This window comes from Simochromis diagramma, unplaced genomic scaffold (assembly GCF_900408965.1).
Source record: "Simochromis diagramma unplaced genomic scaffold, fSimDia1.1 OVJJ01000371.1, whole genome shotgun sequence".
In the NCBI taxonomy this organism is placed as follows: Eukaryota; Metazoa; Chordata; class Actinopteri; order Cichliformes; family Cichlidae; genus Simochromis; species Simochromis diagramma.
Window position 1 is genome coordinate 3,833,917 of NW_024386920.1, and position 25,111 is coordinate 3,859,027.

Genomic DNA, 25,111 nt, shown 5'->3' on the forward strand with positions numbered 1-25,111 from the left:
GAAAACCCTGTTCTAATTTCTAACATTTCGAAACAACTGCTGATTCCAAGATCATCATTTCAAACTGTTTTAGCACAAGTTACTACCAAGGTCTAAAAAAGGCTCCAAACAATCACCCCCAGATAAAAGGAAATTGGTTAAAACAATTTGAAAACTGCTGGAACACTAGTGTGACTGTCCACAGTGAAGCCAGTTTTATATTGCCATAGACTGAGAGGATGTCACACAAAAAAAGGAGTCCTCGCTCCAAAACTGACAAAAAATTGCAGCTAGACAAGGCAAATACCTTCTGGAGAGAGGTTTTATGGTCACATTAAACAAATATGTAATACTGGTTTCTTCCATTTGAACAATATTTCTAAAATTAGAAACATCCTGTCTCAAAGTGATGGTAAAAAAAAAGTAGTTCCAGCATTTGTTACTTCTTGGTTGGACTATTGTAATTCATTATTATCAGGTTGCCTGAAAAGGCTTCAGTTAATCCAAAAGTGTATTAACAGGGACTATAAAAAAAGATCACATTTACGTCTCTTAATTGGCTCACTGTTAAATCTAGAATTTGATTTAAAATCTTTTATCTCATGCAAAGGTTCTTTGAATACTAGGCCCCATATTTATAAGAAAGAAAAAAAAGAGGAGAAAAAGTGGTCGCTCACAGTGGACATAGATGGCTTCTTTCACTCCTCTTTCAAACCATCTGTCCTCTCTGGTTTGGTTTGAAAGAGGAGTGAAAGAAGCCATCTATGTCCACTGTGAGCGACCATCTTTGAACAGAGGCGGTGGTTTACGACACCAACTCTCTGCCATCTATAATCCAGTTTTGAGCTCCCTCCCCAGACGCCTTAACGCCCACTCACATCCTGGACAATCTGATCTCAGGAATTCGCATGATAAGGTGGGGCCAGGTTTCCCAATGAACGCACCCGAAACTCTGGCTGATTGGGACCCACACCCAGTTTCACACCTTGGCTCAGGCGATTAGAGGATCATCAGGGGGTCCTTTTGTCCCTCTGTGGGGGGAAACTCCCACTAGGTTTATATCTGGGACTCTCCACCATTTGACCTCAGAACTGAAGAAGCTTCTCGGATGAGAGGTGAAACGTCTTCAAGCAACTTAAAGAAGTCCAGACGCTTTTCTTTGCAAGCTCCTTTGACTACGATGACCTGGATGACTGAGAACCTTCACAGACATATGTCAGTTAAGATCATAGTTAGAGTTGAGGCTGTCACCAATAATGACTTAGACCTCAAAGGGTTAATGCAGTTCATCTATTTTAATTGTATTTATATCTAAACCATCAGCTTTCCTTAAACACAACAAAAGTGTTTCTTTATACAGACAAAAGTCTGGATGCAAACCTCAAGTCTTTGGATCGAGGGTTTCATGTTTTCTACAAGGATCTAGCCAAAACACAACTGACATGACAAATATTCTGACACTGAGGTCAAAACTTCACTAATCCCCTCTTTTACGAAGTTGTAATCCTAATAGTTTGTGTACGACTGCCTCCATGCCAGAACAAAGAGGAGTGTGGAATATTGTTAGTGAGACTAACAGCACTGAAAAATTGCATTTCTCAAATTCAGTTTCCATTTGCCTTTCCGGAGAAATATGGTTGTTCTCCTGGATGATCCGCAGACCTCACTGTAAAAGGGTTTTGTTGGAAGTACTTTCTATTAGAAATATAGTCCTATCAACACTGCTGACAGCTAAGTAACCAGAAGCTTTTTTTGTAAAGGAATCGTGGCACAGTCACATTTCATCACAAACAAAATTCCACTCACATTTATTGTACTCACAACAACATTTCATTAAAATAGTAATTTGGGTTGTGCTTTTTCATCAGTCTGTTTTATGTGAAGTTACAGTATGCGAACAAATATAGAAAAGAACCACAATAAAGGTTTTGAGCATTCAGTGTCATGTTTGTTGTGACAATTTGGTATTGAAACAGTTTTGATATCTCTTTCAAAAGCCATTATTCTCTTGTAGCATTTTTTCCCCCCAGTCTTTTATTGGCATCCAACTGGAGAATTAATACCACCAACAGGGTCTTGAATAATCAGGTCCCATCTTATCTTAAAGACCTCACAAAACAACAGAGCACTTTGATCTCGGACTGCAGACTTATTTGTGGTTCCCAGAGTGTTTACAAGTAGAATGGGAGGTAGAGCCTCCAGCTTCCAGGCCCCTCTTCTGCTCCCAGTTTGGATTCCCTCCCCTTTTAAGATTAGGCTTAAAACATTCCTTTTGATAAAGCTTATGATAAAAGCTGGATCAGGTGACCCTGAACCCTCCCCTAGTTATCCTGCAATAAGCATAGGTTGCTGGGGCTTTGCCATTTTTCAGTCACCTGTTTTCACTCCATCTTTTACACCATGTTGCATTTAATCATTAGTTATTAATAATCTTTGGCTCGCCTGTCCCTGAGCCTGGATCTGACTGAGATTTCTTCCTGTAAAAAAAGAGTGTTTTTCCTTTCCTGTTGCCAGATGCTCGCTCTTAAGGGGTCGTTGTTGGGATTTTCTTAAAATTCTTGCAGGGTCTTTACCTTACAATAAAAGCATGTTGAGGTGACATTTTACGTAGGTAGGTAGGTAGGTAGATAATTAATTCTAGCACTGCCAGAGTAATTAAAAACTAATTCTGTAAACTCTGCACATCAAATATTAGGTGTCACTTTCTCCTTGCACCAGCATCCAAGGCTTGGATGCGTTCCTTCGACATTTTAGTTACCCCTCTCTGATTCCCATGTTTGACAGAGTTTCTGGTCTCTCTCACTGTTAAACTGGACTCCAGGCTGACACTTCACCATCACTCTCCACGCTAAACCCACCGAGGTTGACAAGTTCTGGAGTTCATCAGCCACACAAGCAAGGATGGTGGTAATTATTAGCTTTAATATTTAAAGGCCCTGTGTATATACTATTTGTTGGATTGATACACTAGCGTGAATGTTACTAAAATGCTATATGTTGATCAGAATATGTTCACTTATGAAGTCATGGACTTTTAGTGGCTCTAATCAAAATAGACGTTGGTTGTTTTGTGACGCTATGAGTCTATGTTTCAGAGTTACTTACAGATTTCCATTCATCGATCCATTTTCTTGTTTGCTTAACCAAAGCTGGTTGAGTGAGTCTCTCAGTCCAAACCATCTCACCTGGCTCCATTTGAGGCGAAGGAGCAGCGGCTCAATTCCAAACTCCCTCTGAATGTCCAAGCTCCTCATCCCAGCTCTAATGCCCAGCCACATTATGGAGGGAATTAATTTCAGTCACTTTTATCCATTTCAGCCAAACATCTTTAAACCAACTATTTTTTAGCATGACCTCGGTGGATGGATTATTTAAAAATAATTATTATTTTGGAACCTATAAGAACAGCAGTTCCCGTTGGAGGAGGAGGTCGTGGTACAGTTCCAAACAAACTCCAGAGCGACTCATTTATGGTTCGCTTGAAGTTGAATTGGATTTTTCTCTTTGTGAAAACAAACCAAATGACGGGGAAAGCTACAAGTTTATAAACTCATCAATTACAAGAGTAAATGAACTATAAGTGTGAAAAAGCCTGAACTCTTAAATTTCACTGGGAACTCTTGCCATACTGCAAAACATGAGTGATTGAGGGATTGTGAGATTGATTGTGGGTTGAAAAGGGGTACTGTCTTGTGTCTACTACCTTTCAACTGGTTATCACCAGTCAACCCCTTTCTTTTGTCAGTGCCACTGACAAAAAGGGGGGAGGTACTGTCTTTTTCAGGGGTACTAACAAAGTTGACTGGTTATCACTAAATATTTCTTGGACTCTGACTCACACCCTGGGATTTGCCAATAAGTGTGTAAGTGGTACGAGACGCAATGCGCAAAGAAATGGAAAAACCCACAGCACATTTTAGCTCCTTAGCACTTAAAGCCAGCACTGAATAGATTGATACTTGCATTCATAGAACTTGAAATACAACAAATAATTATCATTATAGCTCAGATCTGACCACAGTGACCTTGCAGCTGCATTGAATCAATTATACCTTAATGACTTGTTTGCTTCATGTGTTTGACATTCTCCTCCAGAAGCAGCATTGAGTTGCATCTCTAAGCTTTGCTATGAGTGTTGTTAGGTCTGGCCTCAGCTTACAGAACAAACAAAACAGAGGAACATTTCTGCACTGAAACAGTGGGCCAAGAAGTGTCCGGCAATGTTGAGTGTGTGTACATAAAACTGCCACGAGAAGCAGATAAACGTTTAAAATATTAATTATTTGATCGTTATCTCCCGGCTGGAGCAAAACAGAATGCAGTCTAAGAGTGCAAAAGTATGTGAAAGATATTTTCTGGCAAATACACAAAACAGATAACCAGTCTCAGAAATGTAGAGAACTAACTACTAGTATCAGAGGTTATGTAATTTTTTATTTAATATTCCACATGGAGGCCTCTTCTTACCCAAACTAAAGCTTTCACCGGCCTGAATATGTCCTAGTTATCACTCCATGTCTCCATGTCAACAACTTTTTATGAACTCTCTTCTAAATATAAACTACACTCATGAATAAACATGTCTGATTACAATATCTACTCTGCTAATAAATAATCCTTAATGATTTTTAATCTACAACTTTCTTTCTAAATAACTTGCTCGTAAAAACATATCCAAGTGTATGCATTAATTCATGCATGAGCACAAGTAATTAATAGTGGTAAAGTTCTATTGTGAATGCCACAGTGTGAGGTTTTATTTAAGGACTCTTTGCTTTTTGTTTAGAGTCTGGTGCTGAGACTGTGTTTGGGAGAATGTAAATGGATGATAAATCTTTGAAGTACAGAGCTGACAACCTTCCCAAAACCCTCCTCCTCTCTGTTTTCCTAAACCAGAGCTAATCTCTCCTTTCATCTCGAGCGTGGGGGCTCTGACAAAAACATATATTACTAACAGAGCATGTGTGAACAGTAAATGTATGAATCTATGGGGGATTGGGGAGGGAGAAGATGATATGAAGAAATAACAGGTATTTTTCATTTTGCCAGCTCAAGGACATATAGAGCTGCTGAAAAGGAATTAGAGGGTTGAGTCCTGTGTCACAGACCTGTTAACAGCGTCAATGGCCAATATTATGTCCCACCGCAGGATCCTGGCTACTATTGAAAAGCGCCTTCAGCTATTAGAAAAAACAAATCTGTCCATGAGCTATTAAGTAAGCTAGCACTGTTAGAAAAAACAGAAACCATCAGTTTCCATCAGTGTAGGAAAAGTACCAGCTGATCTGAGATGTATATTTAGATCCCCCTTGTTCCTCCTACAGTATCCTCGGCCTTATATTTACTTACCCCGTGTGTAACAGGTAATGAGTCAGAACAGGAAGTGTGGTGTCATGACTACCTAAGTCAAGGATTTCTCTGTTAGCTTAGTCATTCATCTTCATTAGCTCATTCCAATGAAACTCAACAACTGAAATTATGCGCTGCATGTTTCTATACTAGGACCAAAACACAAGCACTTAAAGGGCCACTACTCTGCTAAGTGGTAAGCCATTTTTACATGGGAACTTAGGGTAAAATCAGGAGAATTAGTTTATGTTAGGTCACTGCTCAAAGATGCCCTTTCCCAAAACACACACTGATTCTATTCATGCTTATTATGGAAAGAATTTCTAGGCGTAGCCAGGTGCCTTCTAATTGGTTGGTCACAGAATCTCATCTCTGCTTTTCATGTATGATATGTTTCTGTTGGCTTCATCAGGTGGTGGCCTCCAGCTCACACTGTAGTGGTTCACAGCCAAGTGTGAAAGAAATTAGAATCAGCACCTCCAAGTCTGATGCCATCATCCACAGCCGTAAAAGGGTGATGTCCACTCCAGGTCAGGGCCGAGTTACCTGCCCCAAGTGGAGGAGTTTAAGTGAGGGGAGCTTTGAGTGGTGACCAAAAGAACAAGAGTGTGGATGTAAGCTGCGGACATGAGCTTTCTCCGAAGGGTAGCTGGCCTCTCCCTTAGCGCTAAGGTGAGGAGTTTAGCCATCCTCGAGGGGCTCAGAGTAGAGCCGCTACTTCTCCACATCCAAAGGAGCCAGCTGAGGTAGTTCGGGCATCCTACAAGGATGCCTCCTGGGTGAGGCCCCAGGGGAAGAGCCAGGACATGCTAGAGAGATTATATCTCTCAGAATGCCTTGGTGTTCCTCTGGACAAGCTGGAGATGGTGGCTGGGGAGAGGGTGGTCTGGGCTTCTCTGCTTAAGCTGCTGCCCCTGGATAAGCAGAAGAAGATGGATGTAAGAATGATGGATAGAATATAATGTATTAATTTTGGGGTGAAACTGTATAGCAAGACTTAATCATTTTGGTGAACTGGTTGGTTAAATATAATTGAAAGAAAGAAAAAAAGGTTCATAATTTTATTTTAAGGGTCTTCCTGCATGTTTGCATTTTTTCTTTTCAAAATAATAACAGTGAAACACACCAGATTTTCCACTAATTATTAATATATACCAATATACCTCTGTCTACACCAAACAGTTTTCTTTAAAATAAAAGTGATTACTTTGCTTCTGGCTCATATAAGTAAAAGAAATAATGAACAAATGGGTTTCTGAGACTAGAATCAGATCAAAAACGTCCTTTTTGTGCAAACTTGACAGTCGGGGTTGGCTATTACCTTGATGCGGTTCTAATGCTGTTTTCCGGCTACAAAATGATGCAGTGCCTGTAGCTGTGTGGAGTGTTGACCCAGGCAAACCCATAGACAGGATGTTCCAGAGCATCCCCGGGCTACAGCGGGCTCTTTTGCTGCAGCCTCACCCTATTTGTTTTTCCAGTTGAGAGCTACCATTTGCTCCCACCATCTATCCCTCTCTGCCCAGCCATCACTCTGGATTAAGAATGTAAATGCAAGGAGGATGTGTGCACATGTTCTGTACATGCGTTTGGGCATTTACAAGCTGAGTACTTCAAATACATAATATTTAACATAGGTAATATTTCAAATATTCCCTGCATTAAAGTATCACAACCGATACAGTATATGAAAAGTAATATAAAAATAATTATATTCAGTTAATGAGCACATGACTTAACAGGTTATGTGCTGTATTCACATATATCTGTAATTTTCTGCCTCAGGGCTTTTAAATAAGTGTCTTTAAAGCATCCTAACACTACGCTGCCTCCTTACTAAGAAATGTTTGTACTCTTTACCTGAAAAAAGACCAGATCTCCAACTCCCGAGCACAGTACAGCAGGCACTCAGGCTTTAGAGATCCAAACAGTTTATGCGGCAGCACTGCAACCTGTTTAAGCTTCCACATAGCACCTGTCCTGTCTGGTAAACCATTTGCAGGAGAGCGTAAACATTTGCAGGGCTGTGTTTGCCTAATACGTGTAAGAATGACACCCATCTCCATCTCTACCTCACCCCGCTACTATGTTGTCTAAAAGGCGAGCCTCAGCTGAGGTGCTGGTGTGGAGAGATACATTAATCACCGTGCCTGACCTCCTTCAACCTTCTCTTGAAATTCACTCCATGAATTTATGGCTGCTTGTTTGGGACTGAAAGTCAAATTTATCAAAAATGTTGTTAACATAAGGTCAGTTTGATTCATGGGAAAACAGAATATGTTGTGTAATTATATTTCTTTCTCAACCTTTTTAGCTTATTTTAAATGTTTAAATGAGGTTTTAAGGAATAATATAAATGACTATTTACGTTATGACAGTATAACTTGGAATCCTTGGAAAGTGCAACACAGTCAGAAGATAAATGGCATTTCTTAGGAGCTGAGAAAATAGTCAGATCATTTATATATCCCCAAAGTGAAAGTCTGTGATTGAAAATAGCATGTTTCCAACACTGCTGTAAGAGTTGTTAAAACACTTTTGGGAAGTAATTAATCAAATTCTAAACTAACTGACAATGATCCTGAGGATACTGTAAAGTACGGTGGCCCTGAGAGGCCAAACAGACTGCAACTTAAGAAAACACCAGCAATAAGAAAAATGCTGCAAAAGCACACAAAACACAACGGAAATAGGAATAAAGAAAACAGAAATAGGAAAAAAGAGATTTCCAAAAGCACAAGGGAAGTGTTTCTGGGGAGACAATAACCCGACGGACCAGCTGCAGGAACCAAAATATGCTAAGAATTGCACTGGGAGACACTTAAAAGAAGCTGAGGATCTATCAGTTTTGTGAGGAAAGAAAAGATGAGAGGTAAGTGTGTTAGACTAAAAATCCATCATCAGCGTTATATGATAAAACACGCCTACCATGTTTTGGGTTCCTGCAACTGGTCTGTCCGGTTATTGTCTCCCCAGAAACACTTCCCTTGTGTTTTTTCCTATTTCCGTTGTCATGTTTCCTATTTCCGTTGTGTTTTGTGTGCTTTTGCAGGGTTTTTCTTATTGCTGGTGTTTCCTTAAGTTGCAGTCCGTTTGGCCTCTCAGGGCCACCGTAGTAAAGAGCACCAACTTCCTGAAAGTTTATGTCAGCATGGTGCCACACATGCATTCATTTATGCAGCACACTCACTATAACGGACAGGAATTTCACATGAATGTTTTTCACACCTTATGACACAAAGAAATTTAAAGCTAGTCTGGCCAGTGTTAAAATATACTGAAACTCTGAGAATTAGCACCTAAATCTGTTCCTCACAGTTTTGTTGAGCATTTTATCATTTTTCAGTTAAATTACTTTGGTTTTATGACTTTGGCATTTATATTTTTTCGATAATTAGTAAGACAAGAATTGGACTTCCAATGATATAATCAGATGAAACATATCTTTCAAATGAATATTTCTGTTGCTCTTTGTCTGCTGAATGAAGCAAAACGGTATTTGCTAGCATTTTAGCCGTAATGCCTATAGATATAGTATAGATAGATAACATGCTTGGTGTCAGTGGGGGGGCACTGACACGATGAAAATCTCCTTGCTGCTGAGCTGTTGTTTGGAAACAACCAACCAAGCTCATCATCGCTTGATGTCTCCCTATTTTTTTTCATTGTGCAGGATGTTTTTGCAGAAATGCTATGGATGCAGTGTTTATACATATTCCATGACAAGTTTGCATCCAAAAATATTCAGAATTTCATGTTGTTTTTTTCACAAAACATAAATAATATGACAGTGTAATATAAATAGTATTAACATATATATTTCCCATTGTTAGCATCTTGGTGTTTTGGTGGTAGAGGCGATGAGAGAAAGTTGAAAATGTCGGCCAAACAAGAAACACATTTGTTTATTTAAAAATCTCCTCCAGTCACTTTCTCATGTCCTGTTGTTCTTTACTGTGCAGTAATTGACAGGTGCCATGGTTACCTGGAGCCCTGTACACCGCCCCTCTAATTTTGCTCTCGCTTTCTCTCTCTCTTCTGCTCCCAGGTCTTTGTGTGATTGGGCTTTGAGAGCAGGTGTGATCGGGGGCTGCAGCAACTGCATCATCACACCTGTGTGTCATTGCCTCTGCCTAACTGGCTTTTGAGCTACTCGTTGTCAGGCTGTTCAGCTTGGCTTTGTGGTAATTTAGGGCTTGTAAGTCTAAATATTCAGAATTGTTGTTTTCCGGGTGATTCACACTCTCATCTCCCAGGAATCCCTGATTGTGCGTCCCTTCAGTTTGCTGCCTTTGTCAGAACCTCATCTCATGGATTTACTTCAGTTTGGACTTTGAACTATGTAATTCACCCTTCCAGCTTCATTGTCTCAAGGGAGCCAGAGACTGTGCTCCTCAGTTGACTCACTGAAACTGCAGGTATATCGACTTTCTTATTCAAACCAGAGTTTGTGAATTAAACGTTTGAACTCTCCTGTGACTATCATGACAACAGCAGTCACTGCTGAATACCACAACCACATCTAACACCTTCACATACACACCTAACCTTTGTTTTCAAATGTCTAGAAAAGAGTGTCCTGTTGCAATCAGTCGTAAATCCTTAACAGATCATTTAGCATGCATTTACACTATCAATATGTTTGTGTTTTATGGGTAAATGTATACATGGTTTGTATTTTACTGATTCCAATTCTGGATATGTAACCAGCAGTGTATTTCCTAAAACTAAAATAGAAAATTGGACTTACTAGAATGGGATTTATACAGTTATTTTATCCATTTTACTCCACTGCCTTTACTAGTAGATCGCTATCTCACAATCACTTTCTTGGTAAAAGACTCAAAGTGGCTCTCAGGTTTAGTGAAGCTCTCATAAATGGAACCAGAGCACAAACCATGGGAGAGGTTTCGACCATTAAGTGGGTTTGAAATGGCCACATTTGAACTCTCACATTACCTCTTCAACAGCCTCTTCTCTTCCTGCTGTCCAGCTATAAATGAGAATCCCTCCACACCAGTACCCTAAGGCCATACGTCTGCTGCTTGAGACCGCACACTGCTATTTAAATCTTTCAAATTACACTGAAAATTCTGATGTATTTTTCCTCTAGTCTAAACCTAATCTCTACTGTCTGCAGGCACATAGTGTGCACATTCAGCCACAGCTCTGTATTGCCAAGCTTTCTCTAAAATGGATCCTGTCACATTCATATTACAGTAAATCTTTAAAGTCTAATTAACATGTAACAAATACACAAATCTGAGGTTTTTCCTTGAAGTTGAAAATAGGTAAATATCACATTCGGAGTCACTTTGCTGCCTGGGATATCTCTTCATTTCACCTTCCTTTTGTTAGATAATTTTGGTGATTATGTTTGTATATGTGTGGTGTGAGATTACATACACACTCAAACGGCCTGTAAACGTCCTAAAGCATCTCAATAGGATTTAAGTCCAGACTTCAACTAAGCCGCTCCAAAACCTTTTTGTTTGTTTGTTTGTTTGTTTGTTTTAGCTATTCAGAGGTGGACCTGCTGGTCTGTTTTCTATCATTGTCCTGCTGCATAACCCAAGTACACTTGCTCTTCAGGACAGAAAGTGATGGCTGGAAAATTCTCCTTCAGGATTTTCTGGTAATAAACAGAATTCATGGTCCCATCAGTTGCAGCAAGTCGTTCAGCAAAGTGCTGCAGACATCACACTACCTATTATTTTAAATGTCATTTTAATAATCATCTTTTTTTTTATTTTTTTTTATTTGATATTATTTTTATTTTTTCATTTTTTTATTTTTTTAATTTTTTAACATGTTCAATGTATCATTTCTGGCATGTCAAGTGTACAGCACTTTGTGTTCAGCTGGGGGCTGATCCGAAAGTGCTTTATAAATAAATTGCTTGCTTGCTACCTCCACCATGTTTGGTGCTCTTGGTCTCTTTTTCTGAAAGGCTGTAAAAGTTTTATGCCAGATGTAACAGGACTCAAACCTTCCAAAAGGTAACTTTTGTCTTATCAGTTCACAAAATATTTTTCCTAAAATCTTAGGGGAAAATCATAGCCTCTTTCTTGTGGTTGTGTCATGATTACTGGCCTCAACTGAGACAAGTGGCGTCTGCAGCTCTTTAGATGTTCTCCATAGTTCTTTTGTGACCTCCTGGATGAGTCATTCATGCGCTCTTGTAGTAATTTTAGTAGGCCGGCCGCTCCTGGGAAGGTTCACCACTGTTCCAAGTTTTCTCCAAGTTTGTGAATAATCACTCTTACTGTGGAGTAAACTGAAGTCTTTGTTGCGTAGCTGTTTCTTTAGATTGTGGCTTTTAGCCTGGTTCCCTTGTCAGACAGTAATCTCTCCTAGGTGTGGCTAGTGAAATTGAGCTTTCCAACAAATGTGGTTAATCACAGTTAATCTATGATTGGGCACAACTTTTTAACTTCAGTCTGGCAGGTTTGGATAGCTTTTTTCCCTTAATAAATGAAATCAGATTTTTAAAACTGCATTTCTTCGTTTAAAATCAAAATGTTCTGAAACATGTAACTGCTTCTAAAATACAATTAACTAAGAGGTCACAAAAGAGCAAATGCTTTTTCACAGGACTGTACGTGCATGCGTACATACAGCTTTAATACATCATCAAGCACCTTGAGGCAGCTGTTGTTGTAAATTGGTGCTATTAAATAAAATCAAATTGAACTGAACTGAAATGGAATTTATTTGTTAGTGAGAAAATTCAGAATGCAATTATTAGGTTATGAAATAAGAATTCATCATATGCAAGGTTTTTTGTGATCCATGTGATGTAATAACATTTTAACTCTCGTTTTGTTTAAGCTTTTTCTATCTGCTGTAAAAAGTCATGAGAAAGTTGTGGCTTAATTAGCTAATTGGTTAGTCAACTAATACTGTTACTACTTCCTTTCTGATTGTGAAATTAGCTTTTGTCAATTAAAAATAAATTACACAAGGCGATTTATTCTTAATGATATACTGAGATGGGTTTTTAATGCACCAACCCTGGCTCTTTGCTCTCTAATTTGCTCGTCTGTGTTTGGCTTCTGTGGATGTTAGTTTACACTAGATCCCCATTAGTGTCAGAAATGCTGGGTGATGCCCAGTTACTGTTTGAGCTAGTTAGACAGAAGGGAGCAGTTGTGTCTTCTCTTTTTGTCACAAGTTAAGGTGGTATTTGCTTGTGCTTGTATGTGCATTGTGATTTTTTTCAGTGCATATGCACATGAAATCCCAGTGAATGCTGGTACAACAGTGTGTGACCAGTTTACTCCTGTGTGATCAGTTTTCCTGGACAGCAAAGTTAGTTCATTTATACTCTTCTGGGGCCTTATCTTCATTGGTTAGGGGAGGACTGGGTGGGAGAGGCAATCTGTCGGTGAGGATCCACAGGCGTGTTCAGCTGCTCTGTATCTATAGGGAGCACAGACAGATCCACCTCAGTCCCAGAGCTCTTCGTGAACAGATGAGAACTTGGTTTTACCCTCCATGAAATCTGTTATTAAAAAGTAATATAGTAGCTAATTGAAGAACTAGAGTGGAAGCATTTGCTGGATCTAAGGAACTCTAAGGATAACTGGTATAGGTGGGAGACCAGCTTTGAGCACAATTCTTTCAAATCATCCTTCCGTCGTAACAAAATTTTCAGAGTTTCTTGGAAGGAGGTCAGGTTCAAATCCACTCTTTTTGATGCAGTGAAGCTGGAACAGCAGTGCAAAAAAGGAAGTACGGCGCTAAAGCAAGGATGAGTGAGAGGCCCGACAAGCCAAAGCGAAAGGCATGAGGTGGCAGGAAAGCCAAGAGACCAGACACCAATTGATTTCAATGTGAACACAGAGCCATGCCGGCTCCAATGCCAGCCTGGAACAAGAGGACCAAACTCCTGCTCACACTGCTCTTTATCATCTACAGCCATCAGGTAAACTGTACATACACACACATTTGAGGCTTTTCTGTGAAATTATAACCGGACAGAAAAGCAGTATTTATCACTGAGTGTGAGAGCTGCGTCACACTTAATGGAAACGTCTTCTATATTTGGTTCAAACGATCATTTTGCAGCACAAAATAACAGTAACAATGACAGCTAACAGTTGTCTGTGGAGACATATATAATGCATTGTGTGATCCGTCGGGCTTTTATGTATTTTCTGCAGCGTTTACTTGCCTTTAGCAACGTGCTCAACCAACTTGCTATTCTTGAAATGATAATCTAGATTTATTGTTGTTGTTGTTGTTGAAAGAACTTAAAGCAAAACTAACATCTGAGTCCTTGAAAGGTTTTGGGTTTTTTAGGGGGGGGGTTGGAGCCTGTGTTTGAGTTTAAAGGAGGTTTAGGCCCACAGGAGACAAGAGAGAAGACAGTGAGACAGCTATTCCTTATATTCCTCTGGATGGGTTTTTGACAAGACAACCCTCAGAGAGTCAAAACGCTCTATCAGCTGGCTCACATGGGACATTCTGAGCGGCACAGGCGGTTGCCTAGTTCAGCTGTTGCTCTCATTTTGATGTGAAGCTTGGAAGTGTTCAACCAAGATAAGATAGGTGAGCTAGATATCATCTATAAAAGACGGGGTCTCAAATACAGGAAATGCTGACGTCTCACTAATGAAAGCAAATTAAGGGGGAATTAAAATTTATGACCCAGCTCAGGGCACAACTATACACTCTGTATATGTCACTGAGGCAGGAATAAATACACAGGTGTGTGTTTGCATTGCTGAAGGCATGGCACTAATGCAGTGAGCCAGGTTGATAAATTGCATGTATCAATTGAAGATTAAACAAAGATGAAAATGTTCCCACAGTCACAGATGCTGCTCCTGATTAAATACTCCCACCAAGTGGATAAAAAAGGATACTGCAATAGTGCCTTCATCTGCAGGCTGCAGATACTGTGAAAGATTCAATCTTGCAATCATTAAATTAAATAGACAATTCAATTAAATGACTGTAGCTAACTGTAAATCGCTGTAATTTAATCAGCAATGAATGAATGAATAAATAAACTTTCATATTATTGAACAATTGATTTAATTTTCACTTAATTGGAAGCAAAATTAATTAGCAAAAACTTAAAATTAAACTGTGCTCCTTTCATAAACTCCTTCTGAGGAACTTAATATGGTAAATATGCAATGATCACACAGGATACTAAGCATTCACTTAAATACATAAATGAATCATATGATGATGACGCCTCAGATCAGTTTTTTCAATCATCGTTGCCTTCTCGTTGACTGGAGTGGTACACTGGGTGGTCTTCAGGTGTTGCAGCCGTTTTAAGGATCAATGCATTGTGTATGCTCTTTGGCATACAGTCCTGTCAGCTCAATGCACGCTAGCCATTCTCCTCTGGCATCAAAGAGGCGTTTTTGCACAGAGAACTACTGCTTACTAAATATTTTCTTGAGATGATTATGCAGGAAAGTCTCAGCAGATCTAAAGTTCTTTTCACCAACAACCATGGCACATTCAGAGTCCCTAATTTGCCTTTGTTCCACGTTCTGATGCTGGGTTTGAACTTCAGCAGGTTCTGTTTTCCATGTCTACATGTTTAAAAGCATTGATGTGCTGCAGTGTAATCGACTGATTAGATATTTGTATTAACAAACTTGGCTCATCCCAGTGTCAGCTGAAAAACATATGCAATATATAGTATGTCACATGGTTGCTTGGAAATAGCCTCCAGGCTGGTCCATGCAGACCAGACAGTAGTTTCACCCCTCTGGTCTCCTAATAGGGTTTTTTGGTGGACAATTTATACTAGGTTTACTCATAGAAAACCCATGTAGACACCCCAAAACTATTGTTGGACCTGTAGGCACACACAGTCATGTTTGCTGGCACATTATTAATAATAAGAAAATGCCACTAACAAAACACGAATGTTGTAAAGGACATGAAAACAAAGAAAATGTTTGTGTCACAGAAGGTGTTTCAAACCTCATTAAAATGAAGATTAAACTGAATCTTATAGATGAACTTTAATACATGTTACCCCTGTTGGCCTTCCTGAGCTTGGTTAGAGGTTCTTTTTTAAAATGCTGCACTTAGAAATATTTAAAACCTCCGAAATTGAACTACAACAATCTGAAGAAACAACACCATAACTTCATGTTCTAGACATCTACATTTGGTATTGTGTTGAACTAATATCTTAAGTTTAAAACTCATCTTTACTTTCATGTAACACAAGTGTGTGCCATAAGATGGTGCAGTTAGTCAGTTAGAGAAGTCATTAGGAAAACATCCTTATGTGTAAGCGTGCCTCGGTAAAAGAAAAAGACAGCGTCTCACATCTGGACACATTTGAAAACACTCATAATTAAACAATTTTAGTAAATGGCCTGTATTTGTATAGCGCTTTACTAGTCTCTAAGGACCCCAAAGCGCTTTACACAACCAGTCATCCACCCATTCACACACTGGTGATGGCAGCTACATTGTAGCCACAGCCACCCTGGGGCGCACTGACAGAGGCGAGGCTGCCGGACACTGGCGTCACCGGGCCCTCTGACCACCACCAGTAGGCAATGGGTGAAGTGTCTTGCCCAAGGACACAACAACCGAGACTGTCGGGGCTCGAACCGGCAACCTTCTGATTACAAGGCGAACTCCCAACTCTTGAGTCACGATCGCCCCTAAGTGAAAGTTACTTTTAAAATGATGGGTTGTCTTTTCTTCTCGTGATTAACTATATTCCAAAATGTTATTCACACAACTTGTCTGTTAGACTTTTAATTAAATTTTAACTGTTATTTTTTAATTTTTGTTGTAGTGGGCAAATTTGAGAGAGTTTGGAGTCCATGAATTTCAATACCAATAAAGATGTTCCCCTGATAAAAACCAATAAGTCAAATGATCAGCGTTTTCTACGATGTATTGTTTATGTGGTCTTTTATATAAGCATCTTAAACAATTCTTTCCCAGATATCATCCTGAGCGAAAACCTATCAAATAACAGTTTTTCTCTCACTTCTTTCTCCATCTGAATGGAAGGTAACAGGTTCACTGCTTGAAAGTCTGATTGCTAAGCGGAATGAATACTCGAAGAACTGCAATAAAACTCTGGTAGCGAGTGCACTCTCAATAACTGGTAAGCCTTCTGCAAGCCTTCATATTTGTCATTTTTTATTACCTTTACAAAATCCTCAAGCATTATTTTTATTGCAGGAAACTACTGCAAAGGAGCGTTTGACATGTTTGTGTGTTGGCCCCACTCTTCTCCTGGAAATGTGTCCGTCCCCTGTCCGTCTTTCTTACCGTGGATCAGTGACGGTAATGTTGTTTTATCCGAAACAAATCACATAGGAGTGCACAAATTTTTAAAAACTGTATTATGCATACTTTGTTCATTAGTCACAAGAATGCAGCAAAAAGCATACGAATTTTACAGTGCATTTAAATGTCAAAATCAAAACATCTAATTACACAGTCACACTTTAAACGTGAAAAAGAAGAAACATAGTCACAGTATTATTGCCTAATGGTCATAATAAACTCTCGGAACTCTGTCCTGAGCTGTAACCCACTGTTACACAATTTAAGATGCTTCTTCTCTTAAATATATACTGAAATAACATTTTTCATGTTTTTGCCAATAGTTGTAGGTTAATAAAGAATTCTTGTATTCTTTATTAACCATGGAAAAAAGCACAGGTTGCATTTAGGGCTGTCATAATGCCACAATTTCACTTCACAATGATCGGAGTAAATTTGTCGTTATTTTATGTTTGTGTGTATGTGTGTGTTTAAAGTGCATGTAATTTTTTTGTGCAATTTTAAGTCAGTTTTATTCAAGTTGAATTTTCCATGCAATTATTTTCTCGATAGTAAGACAGGAGGAACTATACATGCAGAAGTAATACAAAATTTCCCAGCTTCAAATAACCATTGTTATAACTGAGCACGATTCAATTTTGATATAATTTCATGCTAAATTGTTGAACTGTAAGTGACACAGTCCCTTAGGGAAAAATAAATGTGAGCATAGACTGCTACCCCTCTAATTTTGGCCAAAATGAGTAGTTTAATGTGTAAAACATCAGATGACATTTTTCCAGTATGTCCCTCATATTTAGAAACTTTATGAAAGACTGAATATAAAGATGTGCTCTTTATAGAATACATCACAATGAAGTTTGAATTCTTGACCTCTTCTTCCAAGGAGAAGAACTGCCTACCCAGAATAAATACAAAACAATAAACGTAAAGTAATTATCTCCCCTCCAAGTCAGCCTTTTTTCTCACTGAGCTGTCAGAGGAAATAATGCCCATCCATGTTTCTTCCATTTACCTCCAGACAATTCTAGGAGCGCACATAGAGAATGCTTGGAAAATGGGAGATGGCGACAAATGGAGAACTCCTCCGAGCCCTGGAGGGATGTCTCAGAGTGTGAGGAGCACCATTACTTTAAAGACAAGGTGAGGGAAAGGGTGTGTATTACATAGTTTCCCTTTAGGTTTTAACGCTGAAAGCGAGGTCTCTATTTTGCAATTTGTTTCTTTCTCTAGGCGTAAAAGTTCTAGAAAGACTATAAGGGATTATTTTCTTGATTGTCCTTAATCAGAATTTTTGTGCTAAAGAAGTGTAGCATTGCCTCCGTCAGTTTTATTGTGTAATTATATCTGTTTCCAGGAGGATGAAATGCTGCGTCATACAGCCCTCAGGCTCATCTCTGTCATTGGCTACTCCTTGTCTTTGGTGTCTCTCATATTAGCCACTCTGCTAATGGGCATGCTAAGGTTTGAAACAATTTTTTAATGTTCAGAAAAATAAAGTTTATAAAGATTTATGACAACTTTGGTATTAACTTTGAACCTTTGGTCATCAGATCTTGTGTATGATAACATGATAACATTTTTTACTAGATCATTATAGAGTCTAGCTGCCAACTGTAGACCGTAGTTCACATGTATAGAGCTGCCATATTTAGTAAACCTGGCATACTTGCTTTACGTAAAGGAAACAAAAGCTGGAAGTTTTTTAACAGATCTCCACAGACTTCAGTTGCAATATGGATGCTACATTTTGGCACTACATTTGGATGGTAACTGAAGATATCCTCTAGGCCTAAAAACATCTACAACATTCTGTTTCCACTCGGCAGGATACAGCTTCTATAATTCTGTTATACCACTAGCAAAATATAGGATGGACTTATTAACTTCAACTGCATTGATTTTATGCAGAGGATTACAGGACTTGACAGTTACCCACTAGGAAGAGATATTTACAAGCCTGTGGAGACAAGTTATCATTTTTAATTACATTAAAAGCCACAAACATTTCCATGTACCTGTGAGAACCAAGAGCATTTTTCATTTCCACTTATGTTATGTCATGTGCCCTCAGTAATGCTTTTACAGTTGCACAAGAAGGATCAATGGCTTTTTCAAATTGCTTCTGTATCTTCTTACCAGGAAGCTCCACTGTACCAGGAACTACATCCATATGAATCTGTTTGTGTCATTCATCCTGAGAGCTGCAGCTATCCTTTCTAAGGAGATCATAATGCACATCATGTATTCCAACCTACCAAAGGACGACCCTGGATGGAACACCTACTCGAGCTCTCCGGTACACTAACCATGGTGTTTTTTCTAAAGACTGTTCATAATGTCTTCTTATTTGTTTGTGGTTTTCAGTGGATACAGTTCTGAGACTAATCTACCTGAAACTTACACTTTAACAGATAGTGATAATGTGCAGATTGTCCAAGGTGTGCATGGAGTACTTTGTGGCCTGTAACTACTTCTGGCTTTTGGTGGAGGCCATTTTCCTTCATACGCTGCTCTTCACTGCTGTGCTGACCAAGAGGTGTCTGCTGAAGAAATACATGCTGCTAGGATGGGGTGAGTCATACATGAACTATTTGTGTGTATGCTTTTATATTAGGAAGTAACCTGAGCCCAAAGCTCACTTTTGTCCAGATAAGTCAAGGACGTGGCCATATTAACATGTTCACACAAGAATGAACAAACAAATGAACATGGTAGCATGGAGGGAGGTTAGCCAACTATGGCTCGTGGATCTGAGAGCAGACCACAGCAACCTCCCTGAACAGGGTCCATAAACCATCACAGTGACAGACATCCAAGAAAGGTTTGCCAGTATGAAGAGTTGGACAGCACCAGGCCCTGACATGGGTCACACTTATGGCTGAAGAAGCTGACTGGGGTTACATGAAGGGACCGATGGAATCTTCGATACCAAACATCCACATTGACGGCGAAATAATGTAGCTCAGTGCTCCAACTTTCGGAAGAAGGGAATGCTGTCATAGCTAGAGATTGATGAGGTACAACACACATGCTACAGCAAGGGGGAGCCAGGATGGCAGGTCAGGGGAGAGATAGCATCACCCCCACCCGAGATTGGGTACCAAGCCCAAAGTGTGAATGAAGAAGGATTGTTGAGTACGAGAGGAACTGACCTGAAAGACAGAATCATGGCAAAGCTTGAAACGTGGATCCTCCAAGACTACGTGAAGTACCCTCAGAAGACCTACTAGATGATGTGAATGCAGCACGATGGACAATACTTACCGCCACTATTACCGAGACTAACAAGCTGATCTACACTACGGCAGCAGTGATCAGTGAGATGCTTGGCTACAAGTTGAACAGCCACAAGGAGCAATACCCTCCATGGAGAATGCGACTAGAGGCTAAGATCAAGGTAGCACGGGGGGAGATTAGCCAACTATGGCTCGTGGATCTGAGACAAGACCACATCAACCTCCCAGAACAGGGTCCAGTAACCATTACAGTCACAGATATCCAAGAAAGGGTTGCCAGTATAAAGAACTGGATCAAGGCAGTAGCTATATATGGTTGAATTAAATGTTAAGTTAGGTATTTCATCATGTTAACTCCACAATGGTGCAGTGGTTAACTAAGGTTCTGGGTTTGAGACTGCTTGCTGTCTGTGGAGTTAGCATGTTATCTCTGTGGTTGCATCGGTTCTCTCCATGTGGGTAAAAACTGAATGGGTTTCATCTGTTAGCAGGATTATTTGTCCAAGTCAGAAACATTTCCCGTGGCAGTGAAGGTTTCATGCACTTGTAGTGCTTCAAAACTGTGAGCGATAGCGTCTTCTTGTGTAGTTTGATTCATGTGCACTTAAGTGTGATCTGTTAATCTGAAATGCTCCAGTTTCAACTACCATCTCATGTCATTGGTGTTTCAGGAACTCCGGCCTTGTTTGTGACACCATGGACAGTGGTCAAGATTTTATATGAAAACACAGAGTAAGTCTCTCAATACATGTTTTATATTAAAATAATCAGTTTAACAGATTGCTGCTTGACTCGTAAACCCTTTATTCCTTAGATGCTGGTCCATTATTAACAGAGGGTTCTGGTGGATCATAAAGGGCCCGATCACTTTATCAGTGTTAGTAAGTCAAGTTTCTCAACAACCTCTACACACTTTTCAAAGAACCATAGCACAGTCACATTGGTTACAGATATGTCATGTGGCTCCAGTGGTGCTTAATTAATTAGTTACTTTCCCCCTAATTTTCTCCATGTAATGGTTTATGCCTCGTGTTGGCATGTGATATGATGCTACTATAGTCACAAGTATGAATGATATTAGCCATCTTCTTACTTTGAAGCATTTCCAACACACTTTTAGTCTTTTTTAATGTGCATTTCATTTAAACCTGCTTTTGTTGTATATTGCAGGTTATTTTCTTTATCTTCATTAAGATTCTGATGTTGCTGCTGTCCAAGCTGAAAGCAGATCAGGTGAAATTTACCGACTACAGATACAGGTATTTAAGATTTTACTGCTTCCCCGTCTAAATGTCAGGAAACAAGCTTGACCTTGAGAACTGTTTCCAAAGTCTTATTCTTAAACTGGTACAGCAGACTCCTGGCTTACCATTTAAATGTTAATCACTCACCATGTGCAGCACAAATTCAAATGTCACCCCCACAGCTCTGACCATAAATGTCACACCATGAGGGAAAATCATGCATATAAATGTATGCACAGGTTATATAATGTTTCTTATTCCCTTATCCTTTGCTCTTTTTAAATCTAACTCCACTCTAAAAATTCTCATACTCATTCTCAATGTATGTATTTGTTTAGCTTGGCCAGAGCAACACTGGTGCTGATTCCTCTGCTTGGAATCCATGAAGTAGTCTTCACTGTGCTGATAGACGAGTGTGTAGATGGAAGCAGTCGCTATGCTCGGAACTTTGTCAACCTCACCCTCAGCTCATTCCAGGTAACACCCCTAATACAAATTATCCACCTGATGAGAATTTTATTTTGTTCTAAAACTGCATTATAACTGCTATTTGTTGCGTACAATCTTTTTTTAGGGGTTCTTGGTAGCTGTTCTGTACTGCTTTGCTAATGGAGAGGTATGTTTTTCTTTTGTCAGTTACAATAAATGCAGTTTTGATATCAGGAAAATTGTATAGTAAGAACTGAAAACTTAACAAAAAAATAAATTTAAAATGCACAAGTTCTTGTTTTGTTGCCTGAAAGCTTTAAAGCTTCTTTCTTCAGTTTCTGCAGTTTAGCAGACCTGCTTGTACTTCATAATATAACCCCAGCTTGTAGTACATTAGCCTCTATGGTCTGAGGTTCTCTGAGCTTCTATAGTGACATATCACTGAACAAGGTAATGACTGACAAGATAGTATCCTCATTGAAAAAAAATCATGAGGTGCACAACTAATCAAAATAACACCAAAGTGGAGCGTGCAAGAACAATTGTTCACAAGGGAAAGTGGTGACCATAAACCGTGAACTACCACAGCCCCCCCGCCCCAACTAATAACACTTGAAACCAACAAATGAGATAATTGGCCAGTCAGAGGAGTGTAACGGATGCGTGTAACAAATACATGGGCCATTTTTAAATTATACTAACTGTCTGTGAAGGTTCTCAGTCATCCAGGTCATCGTAGTCTAAGGTGCTTGGAAAAAAGTGTCTGGACCTCTTTAAGTTTCTTGAAGACGTTTCATCTGAGAAGCTTCTTCAGTTCTAAGAGCAACTGGTGGAGGGTGCCACAGTTTAAGCCCTATGAGAGTGTCCCCCAACAGGGTCATGGACCCACTATTGATCCTCTACCTAATCACACAAGGTGTGAAAACAGATGTGGGTCACAATCAGCCGAGGTTTCGGGTGAACCCATTGTGAAACCTAGCCCCACCCTATCATGTGATTTATTGAGGTCAAATGGCCCAAGACACACAAAGATTTGTAACCCAACTTTGGTTAGAGGTTTCTAAAAAATCTTGTGAATGTGACAGCTCAAGAATTAAGTCGCCTAAGATTTTCAACTTGATGCCATTGGTGCATCTAATAAAAAATGTTGGACAAGATTAAATTGCAGTGACATTGATCTCAAGGCCAGAAATCAGAGGTTAAGTTTTCTGAAAATCTTGTGATTTTCAAACAACTTGCGTACAAGGCAGTCAGTAACTTGCAGCAACTCCAAAAAGTATAAATCCGAAGCTACGTGCCATTATGTACATGTATGTAAATATATGCCTAATGGACTGCTATAACTGGGAACCTTTATCTTTAGGTACAAGCTGAACTAAAAAAGCGCTGGCAGCTCTTCTTGTTCACCAACCACTTCAAGGTCAGGACCTGTTTTCGGGGAATGCCCCTGAAGCACCTGTGGAAATGTACTCGAGGACATCATCCGCGGTGCTCTCGGCAAAGTGACTCCTATGACGAGGGCGGCATTTCAACAATGCACCCCCACCTGCTCCAGGTGGCTGTGCACGGCAGAGGCAGAGTACTTGGAAAAGGAGAAGTTAAAGGTCAAGCGCTGAATGGCTATGATGTGACAGGACTTGAGTTCCTCACCAGGAAGAGTCTATCCAGTAGCGATGGTGAGATGACGCTTGGGGAAACCATGGAAGAGATTCTGGAAGAGAGTGAATTCTGATATACATACGTTTTCAAGATTGGATCACCAACCAGAAAACTTGTTTCAGAGCAGTGGTCCAAATCCTCAGTCCCCAGGCCTTCGCTGACTAAGGGGACACCAAGGTAGACATAACTGCACAATGGGCAGGAAGTTTAAATGTATGGAGAAGAGGTTAACAGACACCCTGTGAGAAAACGTTTGCATTGAGATTCTAATTAGAGCATTCTTCGAAATAAAATAGATTTTTTTTCATTCAGGGTGAATTTTACAAACTTGCAGTATAGAACGTGTTTACTCTAAATTCACCAGAAGACAATTTATCCTGCTGCATTCCCAGCCACTAAGATATACAAGCTTCATCCATGGCTATAAATCCATTAATCAGATTCTTATGTACTTACAGTATTCAGTGAATTCCACACAATTGCAGGCACGTAATGTTCACCTTTGATATTAGTACTCGCACAGTTAAAGTTATCCTATACACAAACAGCAGTGTTAAGCATTTCTCTGTTTTATTTACACAATATAATATGTCAGGCCAGTTATAAATATCCATATGATACATTTGGATTGAATTGTGTGTATAAATACAATGTATTTGTTGTTTTAATGTGAATGTGTGCAGAATGTTTTGCAGGCTTTTCATGTTTTCTATTCTTGTGAAGCTCAATATGTATCAAAGGTGATGTACAGGTACAGTAAAACTATAAGATGATTTGTACATGTAGTGTCACAAAATATGATACTGATCATATATAGAAATAAAACGGCAGTTAAAGTGTAGTTGTGTGCTTCTTCTCTCACTATCTGGGCCTGAGACACTGCGGTTACATTTTCCAAACAGATTCAGTTACACTGAAATGGAATTTCATGCATGTGCTTGAAGAGTCATGTGAAGTGACACAGAGAGTGCACAGTCTCATAGTTTCATTTATTGATTTATGTTCATGGACACAAATTTTCCTTTTTCCCGTGTACACTTACATGGTAAAGGGCTGCCATGGAGACTAAAGTCAGTTTGTGAGATATAAACAAAATTATTTCTATCATGTTCACAGACATGAACTGTGGTGCTTCAAGTCTGAAAGAGCCGCACAGTCCACCCCAGGAGTCGGGAGGAGCGGTAGCGGCTTGAATCACACACAGGACCACACTTGGGGTTCTTATACTTGAACTTTATTTAGATTGGAATGAAGTGGTGACTGAAAGTAACTACATAATATGACATCAAAGCAAAGTAACCATAGAAGGATTCAAAACAACAACAAAGAAGTTAAAATTGACAAAAATGATTTTATGACGGGAGTATTCACGGTGTGCTGCATTCACAAGTCACTGAATTCATATAAGCTACAAACTCACAGCTGACACTTGTTCCTGTGTGACGTTCCTCAAATAAGTCAGAACTGACCTGGTCTTGGCTTTTGTGCTCTGATGTGGTAAGGCACTGATAAAACACACATTCCCAGACACAAACCCAGAGAATAGGTCGATCAGTGTGTTTGAATACCTACTGTATATGTAACAGGTTTGGATTTTTCCCCCTAAATAATAAATACCTTGATTTAGAAACGGCATATTGTGTTTACTTGTGTTATCTTTGTCTAATATTCAAATTTGTTTAATGATCTGAAACATTTAAGTGTGACCAACATGCAAAAAAAAAAGGGAAAGCAGGAAGGCAGCAAATACTTTGTCAGTGTTTGTACAGTAACATGTAGCTTGGCATTAGTGTCTGTGGCCACTCATTGTGAGAACGAAAATTCCCAGCCTACTGTCAGAATTACCCTTTTCCAACACTGTTACTTGCACTACTACCATTACTTGACCAACACCTAGTTTTAAACATAAAGATGGAAGAA

General features: G+C 39.4%; 1 protein-coding gene across 1 annotated transcript; it reads left to right on the plus strand.

Annotated features, from left to right (window-relative positions):
- The first annotated feature begins 9,124 nt into the window (after positions 1-9,124).
- Positions 9,125-23,264, plus strand: LOC120736477 (glucagon-like peptide 2 receptor). Its single transcript, XM_040036628.1, has 14 exons — positions 9,125-9,746; positions 13,033-13,255; positions 16,339-16,435; positions 16,513-16,617; positions 17,642-17,763; positions 17,978-18,084; positions 18,763-18,919; positions 19,035-19,194; positions 20,531-20,591; positions 20,674-20,740; positions 21,030-21,118; positions 21,442-21,580; positions 21,678-21,719; positions 22,896-23,264. Exons 2-14 carry the CDS (start codon positions 13,178-13,180, stop codon positions 23,262-23,264), a joined length of 1,593 nt encoding a protein of 530 aa, XP_039892562.1. The 5' UTR covers positions 9,125-9,746; positions 13,033-13,177.
- Positions 23,265-25,111: the final 1,847 nt, after the last annotated feature.